Raw genomic sequence first — 23,412 nt, forward strand, 5'->3', positions numbered from 1 at the left:
TCGTTTTCATTTTATCTTTTAAACTATCCACGGATAGAGGCAGAGAGGAAACGTGGATAAAGTTCAAAGATAAACGAGGTAAACTGAAAAATCTTTCCTTGAACCTTTCTCACCCAGCCTCCCAGCTCCCCACTCGAGAGTCATCTTATGTGTTTATAAATATGTACAAAGATATTCCTTCTTCTTCGTTTTTTTTTTTTTTTGTACCCAAACAGTAACTTACTAGATACACTTGTTCTGAGTCCTGGTTATTTTTATTACACTTTTAAAAATCCGGGAGTTAGCCCTTTATCGCGGCCGCTGGATGGAGCCCGTTCCCGGTTCTTCCGGCTCTCCACCCGCGTCTCCCATTCCAGGTCCTGGACGCCGCGGGGCTGCACCCTCCGTCGGATCCTGGCCGGTACCTCGCGACCCTGCTCGGCGCGGCTCCGGGGGTCCCGCGCGGCGGGCGTGGGAAGGGCGCCGGCGCCCCGCCCCCGCCTCTATGACGTCGGCGCCGGAACCTGGAATCCCGGCTCCCGGAGGGAAGGCCGGGAGGCGGCGACAGCTGCCGGAGCGGGTCTCTGGCGGTCTCTCGGGGGCGCGGGGCGCAGTCATGAGCGAATCCAGTATCAGTGCGCTCCCGCCCGGCAGGCCCAGCAGGCAGCCCTTCATCCACCAAGGTAGGGCGGCGGGGACCGGGCGCCAGGCGGCGGGCGGGCACGCGGGCACCCGGGCGCGCGGTGCTGGGAGCTCCGCGCGGGCCGGGTCCCCTCCCCACCTCCCGGCTTGGAGGAAAGCGGATCTTTCTTATTCCTGCTCTCGCTCCTCCAACCCATCCTCACCCCATTTAGAGACCTCTCTGCCAAAAGGAGCACTGGAATGGGAGTCCCGATCGCTGTGAGTTTGTCTTCCCAGAGCTGGTCGAGGAGCCACCAGCTAGCCTCAAAATCATCCTATAAATTAAATGAAAAGATTATGAGAGCCCAGCTAGTCCTCACATTCTAATACGAGGTGCTGCTGCTAAGTCGCTTCAGTAGTGTCCGACTCTGTGTGACGCCATAGACGGCAGCCCACCAGGCTCCACTGTCCCTGGGATTCTCCAGGCAAGAACACTGGAGTGGGTTGCCATTTCCTTCTCCAATGCATGAAAGTGAAAAGTGAAAGGGAAGTCGCTCAGTCGTGTCCGACTCTTAGCGACCCCATGGACAGCAGCCCACCAGGCTCCTCCGTCCATTGGACTTTCCAGGCAAGAGTACTGGAATACGAGGTGACTGCCTCCCAAACACATGAGGCTTTACCATTAGATGGGCTTAGAACTGAATTCTCCCTGGGCTGTTGATCGCTGTGTGATCTTTGGTAAGTGACTTACCCTCTCTGAACCTCAGCTTCCTTCAGTAAAATGGGAATAAGCTGTTGGTAGGATTGGTTGAGACAAAAATGTGTGAAGTGCCTAGCGCAGTGCTTGATACAAGAAAGACACGATCAGTGGTAGCCAGCCACGTATTATATGCTTTTCCTTTTTCCCTTAGGTAAAAGTTAAGAAAGTGTATAGCTCTGTGAATTTTTGCATAAATGTGTAGAACTGCTACTCAGTCAAGACAGTGATGTTTTCAGCACCCAGCAGGCTTCCTTCCAGCATTTGTATATTTGCCCTTAACAAAATGCAAGACCCCACTGTGAAGTTTTATCTGCAGCGTTTTTTCTCTTTTAGTTTGAGAACAGAGATTTTGTTACAAGGATTTACAGTAAAATATATGTGTAGATTTGGGCATTGCTGCTGCTGCATTTGGGCATTGGACCCTTCTAATTGGATTGATCTCAACATTTAGAAGAAAAAAAAAGAGAAAAACACCTTGAGAGACCCAAACTCTGGGAACTTGCTCAGGAATCAGAATAAAGAAGTCAGCCTGGAATTGACGTTAATCATTTTCTAATGCATTATAATGACTTCCCTGTAGCTCAAATGGTTAAGAATCTGAAATGAAGGAGATCAATGTTCGCTCCCTGGGTTGGGAAGATCCTTTGGAGAAGGGAACAGCAATCCACTCCAGTATTCTTGCCTGGAGAATCCCATGGACAGAGAAGCCTGGCGGGCTACAGTCCATGGGGTCGCAGAGAGTCAGACACGACTGAGGCATATATATATAACATCAGTCCAGTTCAGTTCAGTTCAGTTGCTCAGTCGTGTCTGAGTCTTTGCGACCCCATGAATTGAAGCACGCCAGGCCTCCCTGTCCATCACCAACTCCTGGAGTTCACTCAGACTCACGTCCAAACATAATGCATTATTAATAGTGTTGTTATGAGCTCAATTTCAGCCTTTCAGTAATAGCTATTCAAGTACTTTCCACTTGATTTTTTATTGCTCTTATTTTGTCACAATTCATCACATTTAAGATGCCAACACTGGTTTCCCATACAGAAGGCATGAGATTCATCTTTTTTATATCTTTGCTGGGTGTTCACAGGGGTCTCTAAGCATCTTTTCATGAGTATTATAACTAGCACCTCTGATTAAAAGATTCTTCCCTCTGCCTGCAATGCAGGAGACCACGGTTCGATTCCTGGGTTGGGAAGATCCCCTGGAGAAGGGAACGGCTACCCACTCCAGTGTTCTGGCCTGGAGAATCCCATGGACTGTGTAGTCCAAGATTCCCCTGGAGAAGGGAAAGGCTACCCACTCCAGTATTCTGGCCTAGAGAATTCCATGGACTGTATAGTCCAAGGGGTCGAAAAGAGTCAGACACAACTGAGCAACTTTCACTTTCCCTTAGCTTGAACAGATGATATTTTATGACCTTGTACCCACAAGCACGAGTGGGGGACTCAGAAGGGACTGTGTTTATAACTTTGTTGCACTTTGTAAGCCATGACGCACTGTATGAGCATCATGGGAGGACAGCTGGAGGGAGGCAGGAGACAAAGGGGCATCTGGTTTATAGAAATGGGAAATGTGTATCCTTCTTAATGATAAAACAGATCACAATGCTTGCCTTATTTTTTTCTCATGGTTTATTACATTGAATATAGTTTCCTGTATTATACAGAAGGATCCTGTTGTTTATCCGTTCTGTATATAATATTTTGCATCTGCTAATCCCAAACTCCCAATCCATCATTCCCCCAAACTCTTTCCCTTTGGCAGCCCCAAGTCTGTTCTCAATGTCTGTGAATCTGTTTCTGTTTCATAGGTAAGTTTGTGTCGTATTTTAGATTCTACATATAAGTTATATTGTATGGTATTTGTCTTTCTTTTTCTGACTTACCTCACTTAGTATGATGATCTCTAGGTCCATATGTGTGGCTGCAAATGGCATTCTTTCTTTCTTTCTTATAGTTGAATAAACAATATACTTGATCGGCTCAGTGGTAAAGAATTCGCCTGCCAGTGCACAAGACCAGGGTTTGATCCTTGGGTCTCGAAGGTCCCCTGGAGAAGGGAATGACAACTCACTCCAGTATTCCTGCCTGGGAAATCCCATGGACAGAGGAGCCTATTGGTCTACAGTCCATGGAGTCGCAAAAGAGCTGGATACAACTTGGTGGCTAAACAGGGCTTCCCTAGTGGCTTGGACAGTAAAGAATCTGCCTGCAATGCAGGAGACCCAGTTTTGATCCCTGGGTCTGGAAGATCCCCTGGAGAAGGGAATGGCTACCCACTCCACTATTCTTGTCTGGAGAATTCCATGGGCAGAGGAGCTTGATGGGCTACTGTCCATGGGGCTGCAGAGTCAGACATGACCGAGCAACTAACACTTTCACTTAACTTTCACTTAGTGACTAAACAACAGTACTTCCTTTCTTAATTAAAACTTTACAGTGGCTTCCCACTGCTCTGAGAATAAATATACGGCCTCCAACAAGGACCCTAGCACACCTCTGCAGGCTCTCATCACCTCCAGCCTTACCTTAGCCCATCTCACTCCAGTTACGCTGACTGCCTTGTCATTCCTCCAGCATATCAATGTCATTTCTGCCTCAGGACCTTTACTTCTGCTGCTCTTTGCCTGGAGTACATTTCTCTTTGATCTTCATATGGCACCTCTTTCTGCTTCCTGCCAGGTCTCTGCTCACTTGTCACATCAGAGAGACAGACCTCTGGAGTCTTGTTGTCTGCAGAAGTGGCCCATCCCTCTTACCCTGACCAGTTACCTTGCTTATGCCTTCAAAAGCACTTAGCACCATCTGAAGTCATCTGGTTTGAACATTTCCTCATTTATTTAGCTCTTGTCCCTTCTAGACTGTGGGTGATATGAGAAGCAGAGGCTTTTTCTTGTTCCTCTGGGATGTAGAACAGCATCCGGCACATGGTACCTGCTGAACATTCATTGAATAAATGAATGATGGGCTGTACCTGATTTCTCTGAGGCAGCAGTGAGTGGTAGCATGAAGCATGATCTTAATTCTCTGCCCAGGAATTGAACCTGGGTAGCCTGGATGAATACCAGGAATCCTAGCCGCCACCAGACCTGCAAGGGCTAGAGGCTAAAAGCTGTTTTTCCCTGGATCTTTGCCCCCAGGGGAAATTCTTTTCTCACAGAGGCAAAAACTGTAAATGCAGGTATAATGTTTAATATTAGAGATACATCACAACCACAAGAGGGAGAGAACAGAGAGAAATGGTTTAGTTAAGATGGAAGAAAAGCAGAGATGCACACCCATAGAGAAAGGGTTTGGACATCCCCCCTAGTGAGGAGGAATGCAGAAATGAGGTGGTTAAGTCATTTATATAGACCTCCCCTACATAGGTCTGCAACTTTTTTCCAAGATGGATTTCAGCCCAGAGGCCTATGTGACACCCTTAGCATCACATATTATGGGGTGATGTCTCCTCCTTTTTGACCCCCAATGTCTCCCTTGCCCCAGGGATGGGAAATATATGACCCTTTAAAGCATTTAATCTCACTCTGTCCCTGCCACAGAAATGACTAATGTCTGGTTATTAACCCTATTCCAGTTGCTGCTTTCTATATCAAGGTGTAGATCTCGAAATATAGACAGGAGTCTAGTCATAAATAGGTAGCCCTGGAGCCTGATTGTCTCTTGCTTTGGGAGATATAAACGGGACTGGAGCTCATCTTCTTATGCCAGGAGGTTGAACAGGAGGCTAGTTGTAAATGCCTAGCCTAGGGCCCATCTCCTGCCTCATACCTGCAGCCACAATGGGAGCTGTAGTGTAGTTGGTTTTGAGTCTAGACTTTGGACTCCCAGATGCCCATCCTCTTTTTCCCATTTACTGGTTTTGTCCTTGAGAAAGGCACGTAAGTGCTTGGTGCCTCAGTTTCCTTATGGATTAAATAATGATAAAACCTACTTCAGGAGTCATTTCAAGGATTCAGATAATTTACATAAATAAGTACTTATATCGTTTATCTATGCTGTGTAACAAATTATCCCTACGTTTAGAAGCTTAAAACAATAATAATCACGTATCTCCCAGTTTCTGTGGGTCAGGAATTGGGAAATGACCTGTCTCAGCTTTCCTGGCCCAGAGTCTCTTGTGAAGTTGCAGTCGTGGGGTCAGCCAGTGTAGCCATTCAGTCATCTGAACGCTTGCCTGGGGCTGACGGATCCCTTCCAGGATGACTAGCTCACGTGGATGGGCGGACACTGGCTGTTGACAGGAGGCCTCAGTTCCTCTCCATGTGGACCTCACAGAGGGCTGTCTTAAGTGTCCTCGAGACACAGTGGCTGGCTTCTTCCAGAGCAGATGATCCAAGAGAGAGCAAGGTGGAAGCTGTGGTGTCTTATACGAGCTGGTCTTAGAAATCACTCTGTTACTTGTTTGGTTCCCATGGGTCAGCCCTGTTCAGTGTGAGTGGGGCCTGTTTAAAGGCATGAATGTTGGGAGGAGAATATTGTACTCTTCCTGGGGGGAGGGAGTGCATTCTGGGGACTGACTGCTGTGACCATGTAAGCATTAACTGTTGTTATGATGTCTCTGTTCCCCTGTGTTCAGTTCCTCAGTTGTGTCTGACTCTCTGCAACCCCATGGACTGTAACCTGCCAGGCTCCTCTGTCCATGGGATTTCCCAGGCAGGAATACTGGCCTGGGTTGCCATTTCCTCCTCCAGAGGATCTTCCTGGCTCAGGGATCAAACCCACATCTCCTGCATTGCAGGTAGATTCTTTACCACTAAGGTCACCTGGGAAGTCCCTTTGTGTTCCTACAAGATGACAAACATCCAGAGTCTTCACATTTTGCATCCTTGTTGGTAGTCAGTTGTATGTATAGTGGTTTGTTTGGGCGTCCCTTATTTTAGTGGACACTATGATTCTGGGATAATCGAAACGAAAAAGGATGGTTGGCCTGGAGAGTCTTAGGCAATGTTATGAAATTCCCTCTGTTCCATGAAGTTTAGACAGTGTCCCATAAAGTCTATCTCAGAAGCTTTTCCCAAATATTTTAGACCCTCTAAAATTACAATAAGCCATAACGGCTCCTTCCCCTTTCCTCTCTCATGACTCAGAATTACTCTAACCACATATGCCCAGAGAGACTGTTCCAGCCCATCAGGACTTCATTCCGTTCGGTTCAGTCGCTCAGTCATGTCCGACTCCATACCAGCCAGTAAATGAGGTGTGCAGTATGTGTAGGGTAACTGCATGCTGTTCCAGTCAGGAGTCCTTCAGCTAGCATGCATGCAGTGCCTTCTTTAGGGGAGGATGGAGGTATAATTCATGTAACAAAATCACCCAATTTGAAGTGTGCAATTTAGCACCTTGTAGTGCATTCAAAATATGAAACAACCATCACACCTCTAATTCCAAAATGGCTTCATACCCTGGTCTGCTAGTGTCACTGAAAGGATTTAATGAGATAAGCTTGTCAAATGGGGTTGAATGGTAGCTCTTGGTTTGATTATTAGCATGTTATCATTACGCTTATTAGGGCCTTTTCTAGCCCCTTATTATAAGGTTTGATGACTGCAGGTGTTCTAGCATTACCTGATAGACACTTATGTAGTTAAACAGCTATTCTGTGGGCTATTTTAGTCTGACAGATTGTATGAAATTTGAAGACAAGTAACCATTTGACCTGTAGTGGTTTTTCTGGTTTTATGTTTTTACTTTATCTGCTAGGTCCATTCATCCAGGTCACTCCTCAAAGGTGTCGTGGGTGGGAGGACTCTTGTTCAGGTCTGGACACAGACTGAAGTGGTTGGTTCTCTGGTGAGCCAGCCATCTGACCTGAGTGATTTTTCCCCCCTCTGTCTAGGAGAGGCCGAGAGCTCCGTCTGCCCAGCAGCTCAGGCCCAGATTAGGCCCAAAGGCCGCCCTCAGTGGCTTTTTTTGGTTTGTTTTTTGCAGGAAGTAAAGAATTTAAGGTATAAAAGGGGGAAATGACTTTTCAGTGCTGTAAACTTTGTTGCAGTCTGGCTGCTTTTAAAAGGAGCATTGTTTGGCTGTGGGACCACCCAGTCCTTCTGTGGGGCCGCCCCCACCCTCCTCCCAGGAGGAGGCCAGAAACTGACTCTGAGCCAAAAGCATGTACCAGGCGTGAGCCCAGTGATGAAAGAGGCGGGCGAGGGACGTGCTTTCATGAAGCTTCTAATCCAACAGGGGAGACCCTAAACAGAGGGAAATAGGATCAGAGACAGCTAAGCATAGCTGCTGAGAAGAAGATAAACAGGTGATGGTATAGAGAGGAGAGCGGCTGCCTGCTGACTCTCCAGGAGGGACCACTGAGCTGAGGTCCAGGGATTCGGAGGAGCCAGTGCAGGTGAGTGGGAAGAACAGGTGGGAAGAGCGTTCAAGAGGGGCAGTGAGGGGAGCAGAGGGCAGAGGTGGGGAGGACCTGCGTGCATCTGAGGAGGCCTCGGGCTGGAGCTTGGAGAGGAGATGGGATGAGCGCAGCAAGCTGGAGCCAGTTCCTGAAGGTCTGGCAGACTCCCTTAGCAGTTGAATTTGGGACTCGCATGTATAACTTTCTGGAATTCCTTACAGCCACTCAACGTAGGTGGTATTCAGTTTCAGTTGAGTCGCTCAGTCGTATCTGACTCTTTGCAACACCATGGACTTCAGCACGCCAGGCCTCCCTGTCCATCAGCAACTCCCGGAGCTTGCTCAAACTCATGTCCATCGAGTCGGTGATGCCGTTGAGTCGGTGATGCCATCGAGTAGGTGGTATTACTTGCCCATTTTACCTCCCTGGAAACTGAGGCCCTGAGAAGTTACTTGGCAAGCTACTGAAGCAGAAGAAAGTTAATGCTGCAAATCTAGAGCTGCTGTATCTGTGTATCTGTGACATGTTTTTTTAGCCAACCCCATGCTAATCACCAGGGGTATAAGGGTGAGTAAGACATGCTGAGGTCTTTGCCCTCATGGTTCAGACCTTAAGTCAGCCTTGGACAAAGCTCTTGTCTTCTCTGAACTTTCTGTATTGCAAAATGAGAGCAAAATGTAAGAAAAGCCCATCCTGAGGGTCACAGGAGATAACTATGTCAAGGGTTTGACATAATCATGGCACGTGGTAAATGCTCAGTAAAGGCGAGTGTGGTTATTGTCACTTCCAGGAATGTTGGAAATCATTTTTGGAGAGGTCCTAGCCAAGGAAGATAAATTCCACATAGGGAATCCTTAGCAAGAAGACCTCCTCCCCCAACTGCAGATTACGTTAAATTCATCAGTAAATAACCAGAGTCCTGGCTTCAAGTACATAGCACAGTATGCTGGGCACTGCTCTCAGCTCGGGGTCTGCAAACTACTGTTGTTGTGTTGTTTAGTTGCTAAGTCATTTCTGACTCTGCGACCCCATGAACTGTAGCCCGTCGATGTTCTCTGTCCATGGGATTTCCCAGGCAAGAACACTGGAGTAGGTTGCCATTTCCATCTCTAGAGGATCTTCCTGACCCAGGAATTGAACCTGAGTCTCCTGCAACCCATGGGTCTAGTCTGAACCACCACCTGTTTTTATGAAGTTTCATTAGAAAACAGTCATGCACATTCATTTATGGATTATGGCTGCTGCAGTGGCAGGTTGAATAGTTGTAGCAGAAACTGTGTGGTGAATAGTATTTACTATCTGGTTCTTTACAGAAAAGGTTTGCTGTCCTCTTTTCTAAGCACTTGACATACAATAGCCATTTAATCCTTAAGATGGCTATGTGAGGTGGGAACTGCTGCCCCTATTTTACAGGTGGGAAAACTGAGGCATGGAATGGTCAAGAAACTTGCCAGGTCACACAGGTAGCAAGTGGAGCTGGGGTTAGAATCCAGGCAGCAGGCTATGGAGCCAGTGCACTTAACCACCAGGTGGTCTTGTCACCTCCTTAGACAGACAGGATCACAGTAACTGCTCTGTGGACAGCCCACTGGATGCTCTACAAGCTTGGAAACCAGGAGACCTGGATTCTGGGGCCTGCATGACTCCGATTGCCCTGAGCAGTTAGTCACTGCTCCTGAAGGCTTTTTGCTTGTCTGGTCATAAAGCCTTGGACCCAGTCATTCCCCAGGTGCCCCACCCAGGTGCCCAGTGGTGTGACTCATGCAGGTCCTCCCTGCCCTGCAGTTCTCAAGTCTGGCAGACGGAGGAAGCTCTCAAGGCCCTGGCTTCTCCCCTCTCGGACTAGACTCTGGACTCCTATGAACGAGGCCCCTCTGTGTTGTTCAATACGGTAGCTACTAGCTATGAAGTGAAGTGAAGTGAAAGTCACTCAGTCGTGTCCGACTCTTTGCAACCCCATGGACTATACAGTTCATGAAATTCTCCAGGCCAGAATACTGGAGTGGGTTGGCCTTTCCCTTCTCCAGGGGATCTTCCCAGCCCAGGGATTGAACACAGGTCTTCCGCATTGAGGGTGGATTCTTTACCAGCTGAGCCACAAGGGAAGCCCAGATACTAGCTATATGTGGCTGTAAAGTGTAAATTGAATAAAGTCTGATAAAATTAAAAATTCATTTCCTTAGTCTCACCAGCCACATTTCAGTTATGCAGTGGCCACTCGTGGTTACCATATCAAACGGTACAATTATAGAACATTTCCATCACTGCAGGACAATGTGACCTGATACGTGATGTTCTGCCATGGGATACAGCCAGACTGACCTGTGTAGCTCAAGGACAAAAATAGCCACAGGGCTGCTCAGAGAGATCCTGAGTCAGATGATGTCATTCTTCCGTTAAATCTGAGTCAGATGATGTCATTCTTCTGCTCAGAATCCCCCTCAGTTCCTACCTTCACCCAAGTATGGTAACACCATTCCCCATAGGCCCTATGTGGCCAAACTTGTTTTTCCCCAACCTCCTACCCCATTCCTCTCTTTTTGCAGACTCTCCTTCAGCTACATTGGCCTCCTTTCTTGTTCCTTGAAATTACTAGCCACGGTCCTGCCCCAGGGCCCTTGTAAACTTTTTTTTTTTTAATGTTTATATATTTATTTGGCTGTGTTGGGTCTTAGTTGCAGCATGCAGGATCTTCATTGCATCATGCAAGATCTTTCATTGCAGCACACAGACTTGGTTGCCCGATGGCATGTGAAATCTTAGTTCCCCGACCAGGATCGACCTGTGTCCACTTGCATTGAAAGGCAGATTCTTAACCACTGGACCACCAGGCCCTTTGTACTTGCTCTTCTCTGTCTATCTCTACCTTGCCCATCTTTATTTTTCTCCATTCATCTATCACCATTTGAAATACACTTAATAAATTTTATTGTCTGTTTCCTCCAGAGGCAGGGAGAGTTTTTAAAGTCATCTTCAAGGCTGCGTCCTAGTCCTCGAACAGTGCATGTCACATAGCAATTGCTCAGTAAATCTTTTTGAGTGAGTGAGTGAGTGAATGGCTCGATGGGTGGGTGGGTGGGTGGCCTTGCCAGAAGTAGGGCCATGATGAGTCCCTGGCATCGGAGGTTTTTGAGCACTTGGTGGAGATGTCATAGCAGCTTTGACCAGACCCCCTGGACCGTGAGCCCCTGCATTAAGAACCTTTGGCAGCTGGCCAGTTATTGGGCAGATTATCCAGATGCCTAGCCCCAGTTAGCATCCAAAATAAAAACAATGTCACACACATAGACATGAGTGGAAATAAGTCTAAGAAACCCTGAAATTGTTGTCTACATTGTCTTATTGGTAACGTCAAACTGAGTGTATATGCACGTGTCTAATAGGGTTGGCTTATGTAAAGTACCTGAAATAGAAAAGGATGTAATATATGGTCAGGGGCCCCCCAGGTGGCTCAGTGGTAAAGAATCTGCCTGCCAATGCAGGAGACGCGGGTTTGATCACTGGCTAACCCACTCCAGTATTCTTGCCTGGGAAATATCATGGACAGAGAAGCCGGGTGGGTTACAGTCCATGGGGTTGCAAAGAATCAGACATGACTTAGTGACTAAATAGCAGCAGCCAGCGGTGTGTGGCCAACATCTCAATACTTTTTGCTAACTTTTTCAGTTGTGAAAAAAAAATCATGTCTAAAGAAAATAATATTAAGTGCCTAAATTCCTTAGATCTTTTTCTCAATTTTGGTGCCCGTGTGTTGGTGGTGTGCTAAATATTTACTTTGATCTGCCTGATGGGTGAGCCAGTGTTGCCTGTATCCTCAGCACCAAATTCATTTATTCACAATTGATGCTTGCGTTCATTAATTTAACAGATTTTTATTAAGCATCCACTGTGAGTCAGGCTCTGTGCTAGAACCTGGGGACTCAGTGGTAAAGGAGAGAGATGAGGTCCCTTTGCTCATGAAGGTCACAGTCTAATGGTGGAGGGAAAGGGTCAGAGACTATGCAGGTAAATCCTTAGGGAGGAGGATGGGATAATGACAGGGATGTAGTAGGCTGGACACTTAGGAGACACGTGCTGGTTGGAGGAGGGAGGGAAAGCTCTTGCAGGCAGGAAGCAAGTCTGCAAACCTTCATCGTCTCCAGAGCCTTGGGCTCCAGCCCAGGGTCCCACCCAGAGAGGGACCCCATACAAGGTATCAAACAGAACTGATTCCCACAGCAACTGGCAGGTTGCCTGGACCAGATGACCCAGAAGGTCCCTTCTTTCCTAGAGTTCCCACGATTCTTTGAGGGAAGAAAAACCCTGAAGGGAAGCCAGCACCCATCCAGTCGGGCTAGGTTTTTGGCAAGCTCGTGAGGGAGGTGGTGGTGGTTTTAGTGCCTTTTGGCCTGTGCCCACATTCTGGGAATGTTTGTGCCCTTTGGTGTAGGAGTTGGTGTCCTGTGGAAAGAGCTGCCAGGGAAATTGGGACCTGAAGATGCTCTCTAGATGTGCCTGCCTCTGCCCATTCATTCATTCATTCTTCAGATGGAGGGCTTTCTGTGAGCACGACATTGCTCTAAAGCTTCAAAGAGGCTAACTTTGTTCTTAACCTGGAAGGGCAGCATTGTTATACCTTCCCTCCATATCTCCTGTAATTATCGGGCCGTCCTCCCACCTAAGTAACCACCTACTTGCTGAAATCTGGCTCCAGTGGCTAATAGATTCTAGAGCTTCCTAGATGGGGGCACCCCAGTATCTGAGACATGCCCCTGCCTCCCAGGCAAATGGTCATCAAGGAGCCCACACACCACAGGCTTAAATGATCAGCTCAAGAGAACATCTGACATTCATGAGACATTCTTGTCCTCTCAAACGAGAAATCCACGGCTAGGAGAGGTGATGCTACCTGCCTTTCTAAGAAGCGGTAGAACCAGGAGTCTGTCTTGGCATCAAAGCCTTGGGCAAGCTGCCATCTCTCTGGGCCTCAGGTCCCTGAAGAAAGCCAGGGCACCTCCCCCAGGTTGGCATAAGAAATTCAGTGACATCATGCTGTAGAAAGTGTGTGGTCCTAGATACATAGGGTTGGAGGTAGATCAGCTATAAAAATGATGCCTGTGTCCAAAGGTTGTGAATTTTTTTTTTTTTTTTTTTTTACTTGAAGATGGAGAACTTCCAGGGATGTCTGAAAAGAAAAAAGCATTCCTCTTCAATGATGGCCGTTTTGGATTTTCTTTGTGGGGGAGGGTCACATTGCGGCATGCGGGATCTTAGTTCCCTGTCCAGGGATCAAACCTGTGCCCCCTGCAGTAGAAGCTCGGGGTCCTATTCTGAGGACCACTGGCCAGTGAGAATCACTGGCCATTTTGAAAATAGAATTTTCCACAAGAGACTGTTGTTGGGAAATGTGGACAGGATGTATCCTTCCTGCGGTGTGGATGCAAGAATAATCCAATAGTTAATTTGTATGGCATTGTAGTGTCTATGAAGTATTTTCAAATTATAGTAAAGCCTATAACTTTGCCACGTGATAGGTTCCTAGTTTCAGCACTTCCAGCTGTGTGAGTGGCAAAACACCTAGCCTTCTGAGCCTCAGTTTCTTCGTCTGTAAAATAGGACAATTCTGTTCAAAGAGCAGCTCAGAAAATTGAGTGTGGTGATGCATACTGTGTACTTCAAATAGTTCAAATCTTCCCAGCCAGTATTATTTATCCTGGTGGTAAATGTGTCCTCATGATCACGTTGATGAGATCAGGGTATTATATCCCCTGTTTCTGAGATGAGAAACAAGTGACTCAGAGACGGTCTTTGTCTCCACTGGGGTGCCAGCTTCCAGCTCCAGCCCTGGGTCCCTGACCTCGTGGTCACTGAATATAAAGTGAATTTGCCCCTCCAGATGCAAAGACCTTTGTTCTGGTTAATAACAGCCCTTTGTTGCTGGCCAGAGGGAGAAGCAGCCTCCAGCTGGGCTTGGACTCCATAGCCTTCAGTCCACTCCCTCCCCGCCCCTTGTGTTTGCTTAGGGACCACATTACCAATGGAAGTTTATGGAAGTCTGTCATACCCTCAGGGAGTGCGGGGGCCTGGGAGTGAAAGGTTGAGTGGGATTCACAGGCTTATACTTGGCGACTGGCAGGGCTCCAGACGCGTGTCTGTGTCATCATCAATGGGTCAGCTGCTACACCGTGTGAACACGCCCATCAGAGAGGTGACGATTACAGCTCTGCACCATTAGACTCCAGCTTGGATCAAGCCTTGGCCAGTCCCCCGCTCTCAGTGCCCTGCTCTCTATAAGTACATTTACGGAGCCTGCTGCGTGCCGGGCTGTGCTCAGTGTTTCTATCTGCATGATCGCCTTTGATTCTCATAAGCTGGCTCTCCTGTGATGGGTCTTGTCCTTAGCCTCAAAACCTACAGAGTGACCCTTTGAAATGTGGTCAGATCACAACATGCTTTGGCCCAGAACCCTGGGTGACTGCCCATCTGCCACATCGAAAGGTCATAGCCCAGCCCACAGAGTCTGACCTGGTCTGGCCTGGCCACCTCTGACCCCTGCTTTCTACTCTTTCTGTCCCAGCTCCCTATTGTTGCTTAATAGATTGCGCCACACGTGATAGCTTAAGCCATTGTAATCTTTCTGCTGATCCTATGCATCCGGAACTGAACAGGCTACAGAGGAGACAGTTTGCCCAGCTGTGTGTCATGTCTGCTGGCTCTGAGCATCCAGTGGCCTTTTCATGCCCATGGCGGGGATGACCCGGAGGGCTGGGGACCCTGGCTCACTGGGTTCATAAGCCAGGACCTTGGTTCTCGCTGTCATCCAGTTCCTTGGCTGTCTTCCTTGGAGGCTTGCAGCTTCTTTCTCTCCACGTGGTTGTGCCCGCAGCACAGGTGAACTTACACAGCAGCCCCAGGCTCCCAGCAGCACAGGTGAAAATGTTAGCTGCTCAGTCATGTCCAATTCTTTGTGACCCCATGGTCTATAGCTCACCAGGCTCCTCTGTCCTTGGAATTCTCCAGGCAAGAATGCTGGAGTGGGTAGCCATTCCCTTCTCCAGGGGATCTTCCTGATCCAAGGATCGAACAGAGTCTCCTGCATTGCAGGCACATTCTTTACCATCTGAGGTAGAAGCTTCCAGGCTTTTTAAGGCTTGAGTCTGGAACTGGCAGAGTGTCACCTCTGTTGCAGCTTTGGTGAAAGCAAGTCACAGATCCAGCCCAGATTCAAGGGGAGGGGACCCCAGAGGGCTGGTGTAGCTCTTTGGGGGCCATCAACAAAAGACCCTACGAGGCTCCCATTCAATCACTCTTCCCCAGCCACCCAGGCCTCTGTGCTCTAATTCAAACACATCGCACACACCCCTGATTCAGGACTTTTGCACTTGTTTCCCTCTCCCAGAATTCCCTTCACCAGTATCCACAGGGTATACATACCACCCCTCCATTTAGCCTCAGCTTAAATGCTACCTTAGTAGAGAAGCCATACCTGACTCGATCTTATAAAAAACAGTGTACCCTGCCTGTTACCTCTGTGCCCTTACCTGATTCTTTTTTTTTTTTTTTTGCACTCATTACTTCCTGGCATGGGCTTCCGAGCTGGCACTAGTGGTAAAGAACCCACCTGCCAATGTAGGAAGCACAAGAGATGAGGGTTCGATCCCTGAGTCAGGAAGATCCCCTGGAGGAGGAAATGACTACCCACTCCAATATTCTTGCCTGGGAAATCCCATGGACAGAGGAGCATAACGGGCTACAGTCCATGGGGTTGCAAAGAGTCAGACACGACTGAGTGACTGAGCACGCACACACTTCCTGGCATATTTATTGCATGTGTGTTGTCTGATCTTGCTATGCCCCCTCCTTAGAAAACAAGTGTCGTGTGAGTCAGATGTTTACTTTGTTCACTTCAGTATCCCTTGCTCCACATCTGACACACGATAGGTATACTTGGTGAATGAATTCTTTTTGAGGTGAGGCAACTGAAGCTCAGAGAGATTTAAGTAACTTTCCCAGAGACGCAGCTGGTAATTGACAGAGCCTGGATTCAAATCCAAGGAAGCTTTGCTGCCTGTCGGGGGAATTGCTTATTATTACAGCTGCCTCCTACCTCCTCCTTCCATGTCCTGTCTCCATTCAGGATGGTCTTCCCCAGTTAGGATCAGATCAGGCATAAAATCCACCCTGATGGTGGTGTTCATTCCTCACCTCCAAAAGGAAAGCTCTCCCTCTGTGGACTGCTGTACAGGGCGCGGCAAAACTTGGCCTCCAGCCATGACCTGATGGAGCAGCGTGAAGAGTCTTGAGTAGGCAGACCTGGCTCTGTTTGCAGCTCCCCTCCCCACCAACACGCTTTCTAAGCACAGGCAAAGTACAGATGTCATCCTCTCATCCATCTATCAGTGAGTGAGTGTTGAACTGCTCTGAGCCAAGTATTTTCTTGAACTACTACACTGGGTCCTGGGTCGCAGTGGTGAGGAAATCATCACGGTCCCTACCCTCCAAGAGTCCACGGGGCAAGACGGACGTGCTCACATAGCCATACAAATAAATACAAGGTTATAGATTGTGGTAAGTGCTGTCAAGGGCTTACTGTGTATGGGAAAATATGTAACAGTAGAAGTACAGTGAGGCAGGGATGGTTTCCTCGAGGAAGAGACTTTCAAGTAGGAGCTAAGAGATGGAGCAGATTCTGTCCAGGCAGAGGGAACAGCATGTGCAAAGGCCCTGAGGAGGAGGGATCAGGCCCAGTTTAGTGTATGAAGGGTCCTAAGAAATGTAGTTTGGAAGGCACAGGGCCTGAGGAGCTGGCAGGCAGGCAGGAGTCAGATTGTGCAGGGCTTTGAGGACTTGGGCAAGGGGTTGGGGAACCATGAGTGACTTTGTTTTCTCATCTGTAAAATGGGGATGATAATAGTACCTGCCTCCCTATGTGTGAGGGATCAGTGGTCAGTTGAGCAACTGTAGGCTATGTAGGCTGGCCTGGAGCAATCATCCCCTCTCTGCCTGGTCTCCACCTCCAGCAGGTTAGCTCCAGCTTGTTCACAAAGCAGCAGCTGGTCCAGAGAGCAGCTGAAGCCGGCAAGGCCTCCTGAGGCTGGACTTAGAACTGACACTGCATCAATTTTGTTGCATTCTGTCGGTCCAGGCAGATCATAAGGCCAGTCCACATCCCATGAGTGCGTGTGAATCTCTTAACACAGTGCCTGGTGCATAGGAAATGCTCCATAAACCCTATTATTATTGTTGGTGTTGTTGTTGTTGACGATGATGTTCTTGTCACTATGCATCCCATTTGACAAATGAAAAGCAGGTTGGGTTACTCCAAACCTCACACTTAGCAAGTGGCTGCAGCCAAACACTAGAATGCAAGTATCATGTAATGTAAAGTATGTTTGCAAACACGTCTGCTTAAAGTGAACCCTTTTGCAGATGATTTTATTGTCCTGAGCTTGAGTACCATCCTGGTAAATAAAATAATTAAGGAGTCCTTTGGTCAGCGCCCTAGGCTCCTGAGTGTCTGTGAGGTTTAGTTAGGGTCTCTGAGATCCAAGTGTCCTATGTAGTTTTGGCTTTTGGCTCCCAGGTTCACTGGGGAGAATGATGGTTTTCTTCTTTCTTACCCAGAGAGCCTCTCTTTGGACTCCAGTTGCTTTTCTTCTCCACCTGTGAATTTCCTTCAAGAATTGCCAAGTTACCGCTCCATTGCCCGTAAGAGGACAACCATCGTTTCCCGGGACAAGCAAAGTGGCACTTTGCTGAAGCCAACAGACTCTTACAATTTCCAACTGGAGGGAGAACTCACTGAAGACCTTGATAGCCAATCCATTCGAAAATATGCACTGAACATTTCTGAGAAGCGGAGACTAAGGTTTGTCTGGTCGCCATCTGGAGGGCATATGATGTATGTTTTGGGAAAGGGGGCCTTTTAGGCATAAAATACATTTCCTGACGAGTTCACATAATTAAGTTGATTACTTGGGATAAGCTAAGCTGCTATGACAAAGATACCCACACACATAAAATCTCAGTGTACTAGAAATTTATTTCTTGCTCACATAAAGGTCCTGGGCTGAGGTCAAGGGGAGACTTTGCAGTTACTCAGGGACCCAGGCTCTTTCTGTCTTACGGCTCTGCAACCTCCAAAGCCACATTGCTTTCTACAGGCACCCCTAACCCCCAGCTCCTGCCAACCAGTATTCTACTCTCTATCTCTGTAGATTTGCCATTCTGGATATTTCATGTAAATGGAATCGTATAATACAGGACCTTTTGTGTCTGACTTCTTTCACTTAGCTGCATGTTTTTAAGGTTCATCGAAGTTGTAGCATGTATCGGTACTTCCTTTTTATGACTGAATAATATTCTATTGTGTGGCTATATCAGTTTGTTTATTCATTTATCCTTTGATAGAAATTTAAGTTGTTAGCATCTTTTGGCTACTGTGATTAGTGCTGCACTGAATATTTGTGTACAAGTTTTTGTTTGGACCTTGTTTTCAATTCTTCTGGAGTGTCTACCTAGGAGTGGAATTGCTGGGTCGTATGGCAATTCTTTGTTTAACTTTTTGAGGAGCTGTCAAACTTTTGCCTTGTGGTCGCACTGTTTTGCATTCCCACCAGCAGTGTATGAGGGCTCCAGGTTTTCCACATCCTCTCAGTCGGGGCTTTATCTGATGCTGAAGCTGGGGACCCTGCCATTCTCATGCTTGTTTATTAATGCAGGGACATTCAGGAGACCCAAATGAAGTACCTGTCTGAGTGGGACCAGTGGAAACGATATAGCAGCAAGTCTTGGAAGAGGTTCATAGAGAAGGCTCGAGAGATGACGACCCACCTGGAGCTGTGGCGGGAGGACATTCGCAGCATAGAAGGTACCGCAGCCCACACTGCCTGTGCTCCTCTGCAGAAGTAGCCTGCCGTTAGAGAAAGTACGGCTTTGTTCTCACCCACCTTCAGCTGAAATGTCATCTTTCCTTCCATGGGGAATGCGAGCAGCACACCACAGTTAGGGCTAATAGAGCCTGTGTCTTCATCACCGGGAAAATCACGAGGTGTCTTCCCGTCCCTTCTACGTGTTGCAGTTGTCCGGGAATAGGTCGTGTGCTCATCTTGGCTTTGCAATTACAGCAGTGATTAGATCTGCCACTAGGTCTTATTTTTGAATACTAATGAAGATATTCGTGTATTAATCTATCGCCAATTTAGTTTGTAATATTGTGATATCATATGGACAAATAACCATTTATATTTTGTGCATTTAAGAGTATTATTGCAAGATGGGGTTCAATAGGACTTATCAGATTGCAGAGGCAGCCATGGCCCTGAACACACTTACTTCCCCATAATGGTCAGAATTGGGATGAAGTACAGACAGACCAGGCTTTGCCAGTAGCTCAGTTGGTGTAGAATCTGCTTGCAATGCAGGAGACCCAGGTTTGATCCCTGGGTCAGGAAGATCCCTGGAGAAGGCAATGGCAACCCACTCCAGTATTCTTGCCTGGAGAATCCCATGGACAGAGGAACCTGGCGGGCTACAGTCCATGGAGTCACAAAGAGTCGGACATGACTGAGCGACTAAGCACAGCCCAGGCAGACCCAGGAGTCATTGCGGGTTTGGTTCCAGACTGTCAATAAAGTGAATGTAGTAATAAAGTGAGTCACACAATTTGTCGGTTTCCCAGTGCATATAAAAGTTGTGATTACACTATACTGTAGTCTGTTATGGTACAATAGCACTGTATCTAAAAAATAATGTATATACCTTAATTAAAAAGTACTGTCGGCATTTATCATCTGTGTGTCTCAGGTTAAAATACTTGCCCTGGTTCATTCTCTAAGATAAGGCAAATCCAGAATTTGAGCCCAGGCAATGAAGCTTCAGAGCCCAAGGTTTTAGCCACCATGCCCAGCTTCCTCTCCTGTTAAGGGGCCATTTTTCTGGAGATTTTCATCATATATAATGGTGAAATGAAGTGAACGTGAAACTCACTCAGTTGTGTCCGACTCTTTGCAACCCCATGGACTATACAGTCCATGGAATTCTCCAGGCCAGAATACTGGAGTGGGTAGCCTTTCCCTTCTCCAGGGGATCTTCCCAACCCAGGGATCGAACCCAGGTCTCCCGCATTGCAGGCGGATTCTTTATCAGCTGAACCACAAGGAAAGCCCAAGAATACTGGAATGGGTAGCCTATCCGTTCTCCAGAAGATCTTCCCTACCCAGGAATTGAACCAGGGTCTCCTGCATTGCGGGCAGATTCTTTACCAGCTGATCTATGAATGGTGAGATATTGAAAGCTTTTCTCTTAAGATTGAGAATGAAGAACAGGTTGATAATTATCACAGATTCTATTCATCATCTCAGAAGTCCTAGCTAATGTACAATGATTGGGGAAAAAATTAAAAAGGCACAATGACCAGAAAGGAAGAAATAACTTGTCTTTTTTTTTTCCAGGTTACATGATTTATTTGTAGAAAACAAATTATTAGCACTGATGTGAATTTAGCAATGTTGCTAGTTATAACAGCTGTATATAAAACTAATTGTATTTCTATATACCAGCGTGTGTGCTTGGTCACTATGTTCGACTCTTTGTGACCCCATGGATTGTTGCCCATCAGGCTCTTCTGTCCATGGGATTCTCCAGGCAAGAATACTGGAGTGGGTTGCCATTTCCTCCTCCAGGGGATCTTCCCAACCCAGGGACAGAACCTGCATCTCCTGCATTGGCAAGTGGATTCTTTACCACTGAGCCACCAGGGCTTCCCTATATACCAACAACAAACATTTAAAAAATAAGTTACACAATAGTGTCATTATACCTAGGAATACATCTAAAGAACTGTGTGAAATAATTGTGCACAGAAAACTATAAAATGTTGTTGAGAGAAATTAACTTATATATATACCATGTTCATGGCTCAAAGGCTCAATATTATAAAGATGTCACTTGTTCTTAAACTGACCTATATATTCCATATAATCTCGGTAAGAATCTCAGCACATTTTGCACACGTATGTATGTGTGCAAAACAAATATGCTGATTTTAATATTTATATAGAAATGCAGAGATTCAAGGATGCCTGAGGAAGAAGAGAGCTTTAAGACTTAGAGCACCATATATCAAATATTATTTTAAGTCTGCAGTGATGAGACCGTCTGGTGTTGGTCCTAGGATAGACAAACAGACCAACTGAACAGAAGAGAGAATTTAGGAACAGGTCCATGAATATATTTGTTGTTGTTTAGTCACTAATTCATGTCTGACTCTTTTGCGACCCCATTACTGTAGCCCACCAGGCTCCTCTGTCCATGGATTTCCCAGGCAACAATACTGGAGTGGGCTACTATTTCCTTCTCCAGGGGACCTTCCCAACCCAGGGATCGAACCCATGTCATCTGCTTGACAGGTGGTTTCTTTATCACTGAGCCACTTGGGAAGCCTTCATAAGTATATAGTCAATTACAAAAGTACTACTGCAGTTCACTAGGGAAAAGATCACCTGTTCAATAAATGGTGCTGAGTTAATTAGATATTCCTATGAGAAAATGTAAATATTGACCCCTCCCTCACACCATTTCAAATTAGTAATTTATAATTGACTGTAGATTTACATGTGAAAGTTTAAATCACTAGGAAATAGAGCCTTGAAGCCAACAATGGAGAATATAAAATGATTCTTCCTTCCCCCACCAAGATCCTCCAATTTCAGTTCGGTCCTCCGTGGCTGACTGAACCTGCAGTGGGTGCTGGGGCCATACTCCTGGTCAGTGATTTCTGAATTTCTTTTTTTCCAGGGAAATTTGGCACTGGGATTCAGTCCTACTTCTCCTTCTTACGATTTCTGGTGTTGCTGAATTTGGTAATATTTCTGATCATCTTTATGGTGGTTTTGCTCCCAGTCTTGCTCACCAGATACAAGATCACCAACAGCAGCTTTATTCTCATTCCATCTCAAGACGTGGGTGAGTGTAAGAGGCCTGGCTTGCCACAAAGAGTGTTCTTTTCATTGTGTACCTAGTTCAGTGCTGCTTTTTTAGCGGTCTTTATAATCCAAGTCTTGGGTGACTGCATTAGGATAGGCTAGGCTGTTTGCGGAAACAAATGACCCCATAGCACAGTGTCTAATAAGCACCAAGTTCTTTCTTATTCACACTGTGTGTCCATCATGGTTTGGTGGTGCCTTTGTTCCACATTGTCTTCTCTCTGGAGCCCAGGCTGATGGAGCAGCCTCTCTTCGGACCACTGGCAGTCACGATGTCCAGAGAAAAAAGAGTCGTGGCAAACATGTGCTGGCTCCTAATGCTTCTGCCTGGAGATGACACACATCCTTTTTAGCCAGTGCAAGTCACTCGCCACTCCTGGATTCAGCAAGGCATTTGGGAGAAGCAATGAAGGGTAGAAAGTGGAATACTTAGTAAACATAATACAATCTACTCCAGTGACTTTATTTCTGGCTTTTATTTCAAGGCTTTTATCTCCCATAATGGTGATGCTCAGGCTGCCATTCATTAAACACTAGTAATTTGCCAGACTCTGTGGCAGTAATGGGCCTGTGTTTTCTTACTGAATGCTCAACATGTTTTGCTTCTATCACATGACTCCTTCCCCAGAAAAACTCCCTCTAGAGTCACTTCTGTGGCCCTCAGCATTCCTTTTCATCACATTTGGTTTTGTTTTAGTTCTATTACACTTAAAAATCAAATGAGAGTAACGTGGAAATCCTGACTCTTTGAGTGCCTACTGTATGCCCGATGCTGAATTCTCATTTCCTAATATGTCCATTTCACGGATGAATATCACCTGCTGCTGTGGGAGGACTCTGGGTTCAGTTTCAAGGCCCACCTCCACTAGTTGGTTAGACTGTCTGAGCCTCATTTTCCTTATTTGTGGAAAGTGATGATATAAATAGTGAGACAGTTGTTTCATTATTCAGATAATAACTACACTATTTAATACTTGGGCCATTAAAAAATGTTTACTATTGAGATTATAAATAATTAAAAACAATAATATAAAGTATATTATTTAATATGGAAAAAATTTTAAGTATAAGTAATGATTATTTAAGCCATACTCATAATTTTTAAATGAGTATTAAGATAATACAGTACTTTGCCCATGGAAAGTGCTTAATAAATGGCAGCTGTTATTTATTTATTTAGTATTATTTCTTTCTAGAAGAACTGAAAACCATTCTGTCTTGCTGGGCACCACTGCCTGTTCAGTGGTCCGTTCAGCTGTGAGCAGGGCCTTGGGCAGAGGGAGGCCACCCTCTTGGAGGAAATGGAGCTGGACTCTGAGCGTGGATGCCACGAGTCTCTGCTTTCTCATTATTTCCTTTGACAACATGGTCCTCCCATGCATGCTTTTTTTTTTACTTACCTACTAGACTTCGTTCCTTCAGGAAAGGATCAGAAGTCCCTCTCTTCCTTTTCTTACCTACCTTCCCTTTTTCATTCTTTCAGTGCTTATTGAGTACCTGCTGTGTGCCAGCCCTTAATTCAGGTCCTGGCAGGAGCTACCACAGCTGAGTCCATGTAGTGCCCTCTAGCAAAGGGTGGGGGTTAGGAGGGGATCGCATGAAGAGGCGTATGAAGGATGAATTTGCCTGTGGGGAGGGGAAAGGATAAGGTACTGAGAGGTTGGACACCAGGACTCTGGAGGGGTCCCCGAGCCCTCTGTGAAGACAGGTGAGCCCAGCAGGACAAGGAGCCACTGGAGA

The 23,412-nt window shown here is 46.6% G+C and overlaps 1 protein-coding gene across 3 annotated transcripts in view; it reads left to right on the top strand.

The window, feature by feature from the left end:
• Positions 1-358: 358 nt before the first annotated feature.
• The window catches only part of TMC7 (transmembrane channel like 7), a 60,766-nt gene continuing 37,712 nt past the window's right edge, over positions 359-23,412 (top strand). The window contains exons 1-4 of one of the 3 annotated variants that reach the window (XM_027526604.1): positions 359-662; positions 17,312-17,555; positions 18,409-18,557; positions 21,485-21,652. In XM_027526604.1, the coding sequence (XP_027382405.1) occupies positions 485-662; positions 17,312-17,555; positions 18,409-18,557; positions 21,485-21,652 (739 nt within the window). In that variant the 5' untranslated portion in view covers positions 359-484. Of the gene's footprint in view, positions 663-1,243; positions 1,339-7,425; positions 7,706-17,311; positions 17,556-18,408; positions 18,558-21,484; positions 21,653-23,412 lie in introns of those variants that run through there. The other 2 variants (XM_027526605.1, XM_027526606.1) reach the window with 2 other exon arrangements.

This window comes from Bos indicus x Bos taurus, chromosome 25 (genome assembly GCF_003369695.1).
Source record: "Bos indicus x Bos taurus breed Angus x Brahman F1 hybrid chromosome 25, Bos_hybrid_MaternalHap_v2.0, whole genome shotgun sequence".
Taxonomy (NCBI): domain Eukaryota; kingdom Metazoa; phylum Chordata; class Mammalia; order Artiodactyla; family Bovidae; genus Bos; species Bos indicus x Bos taurus.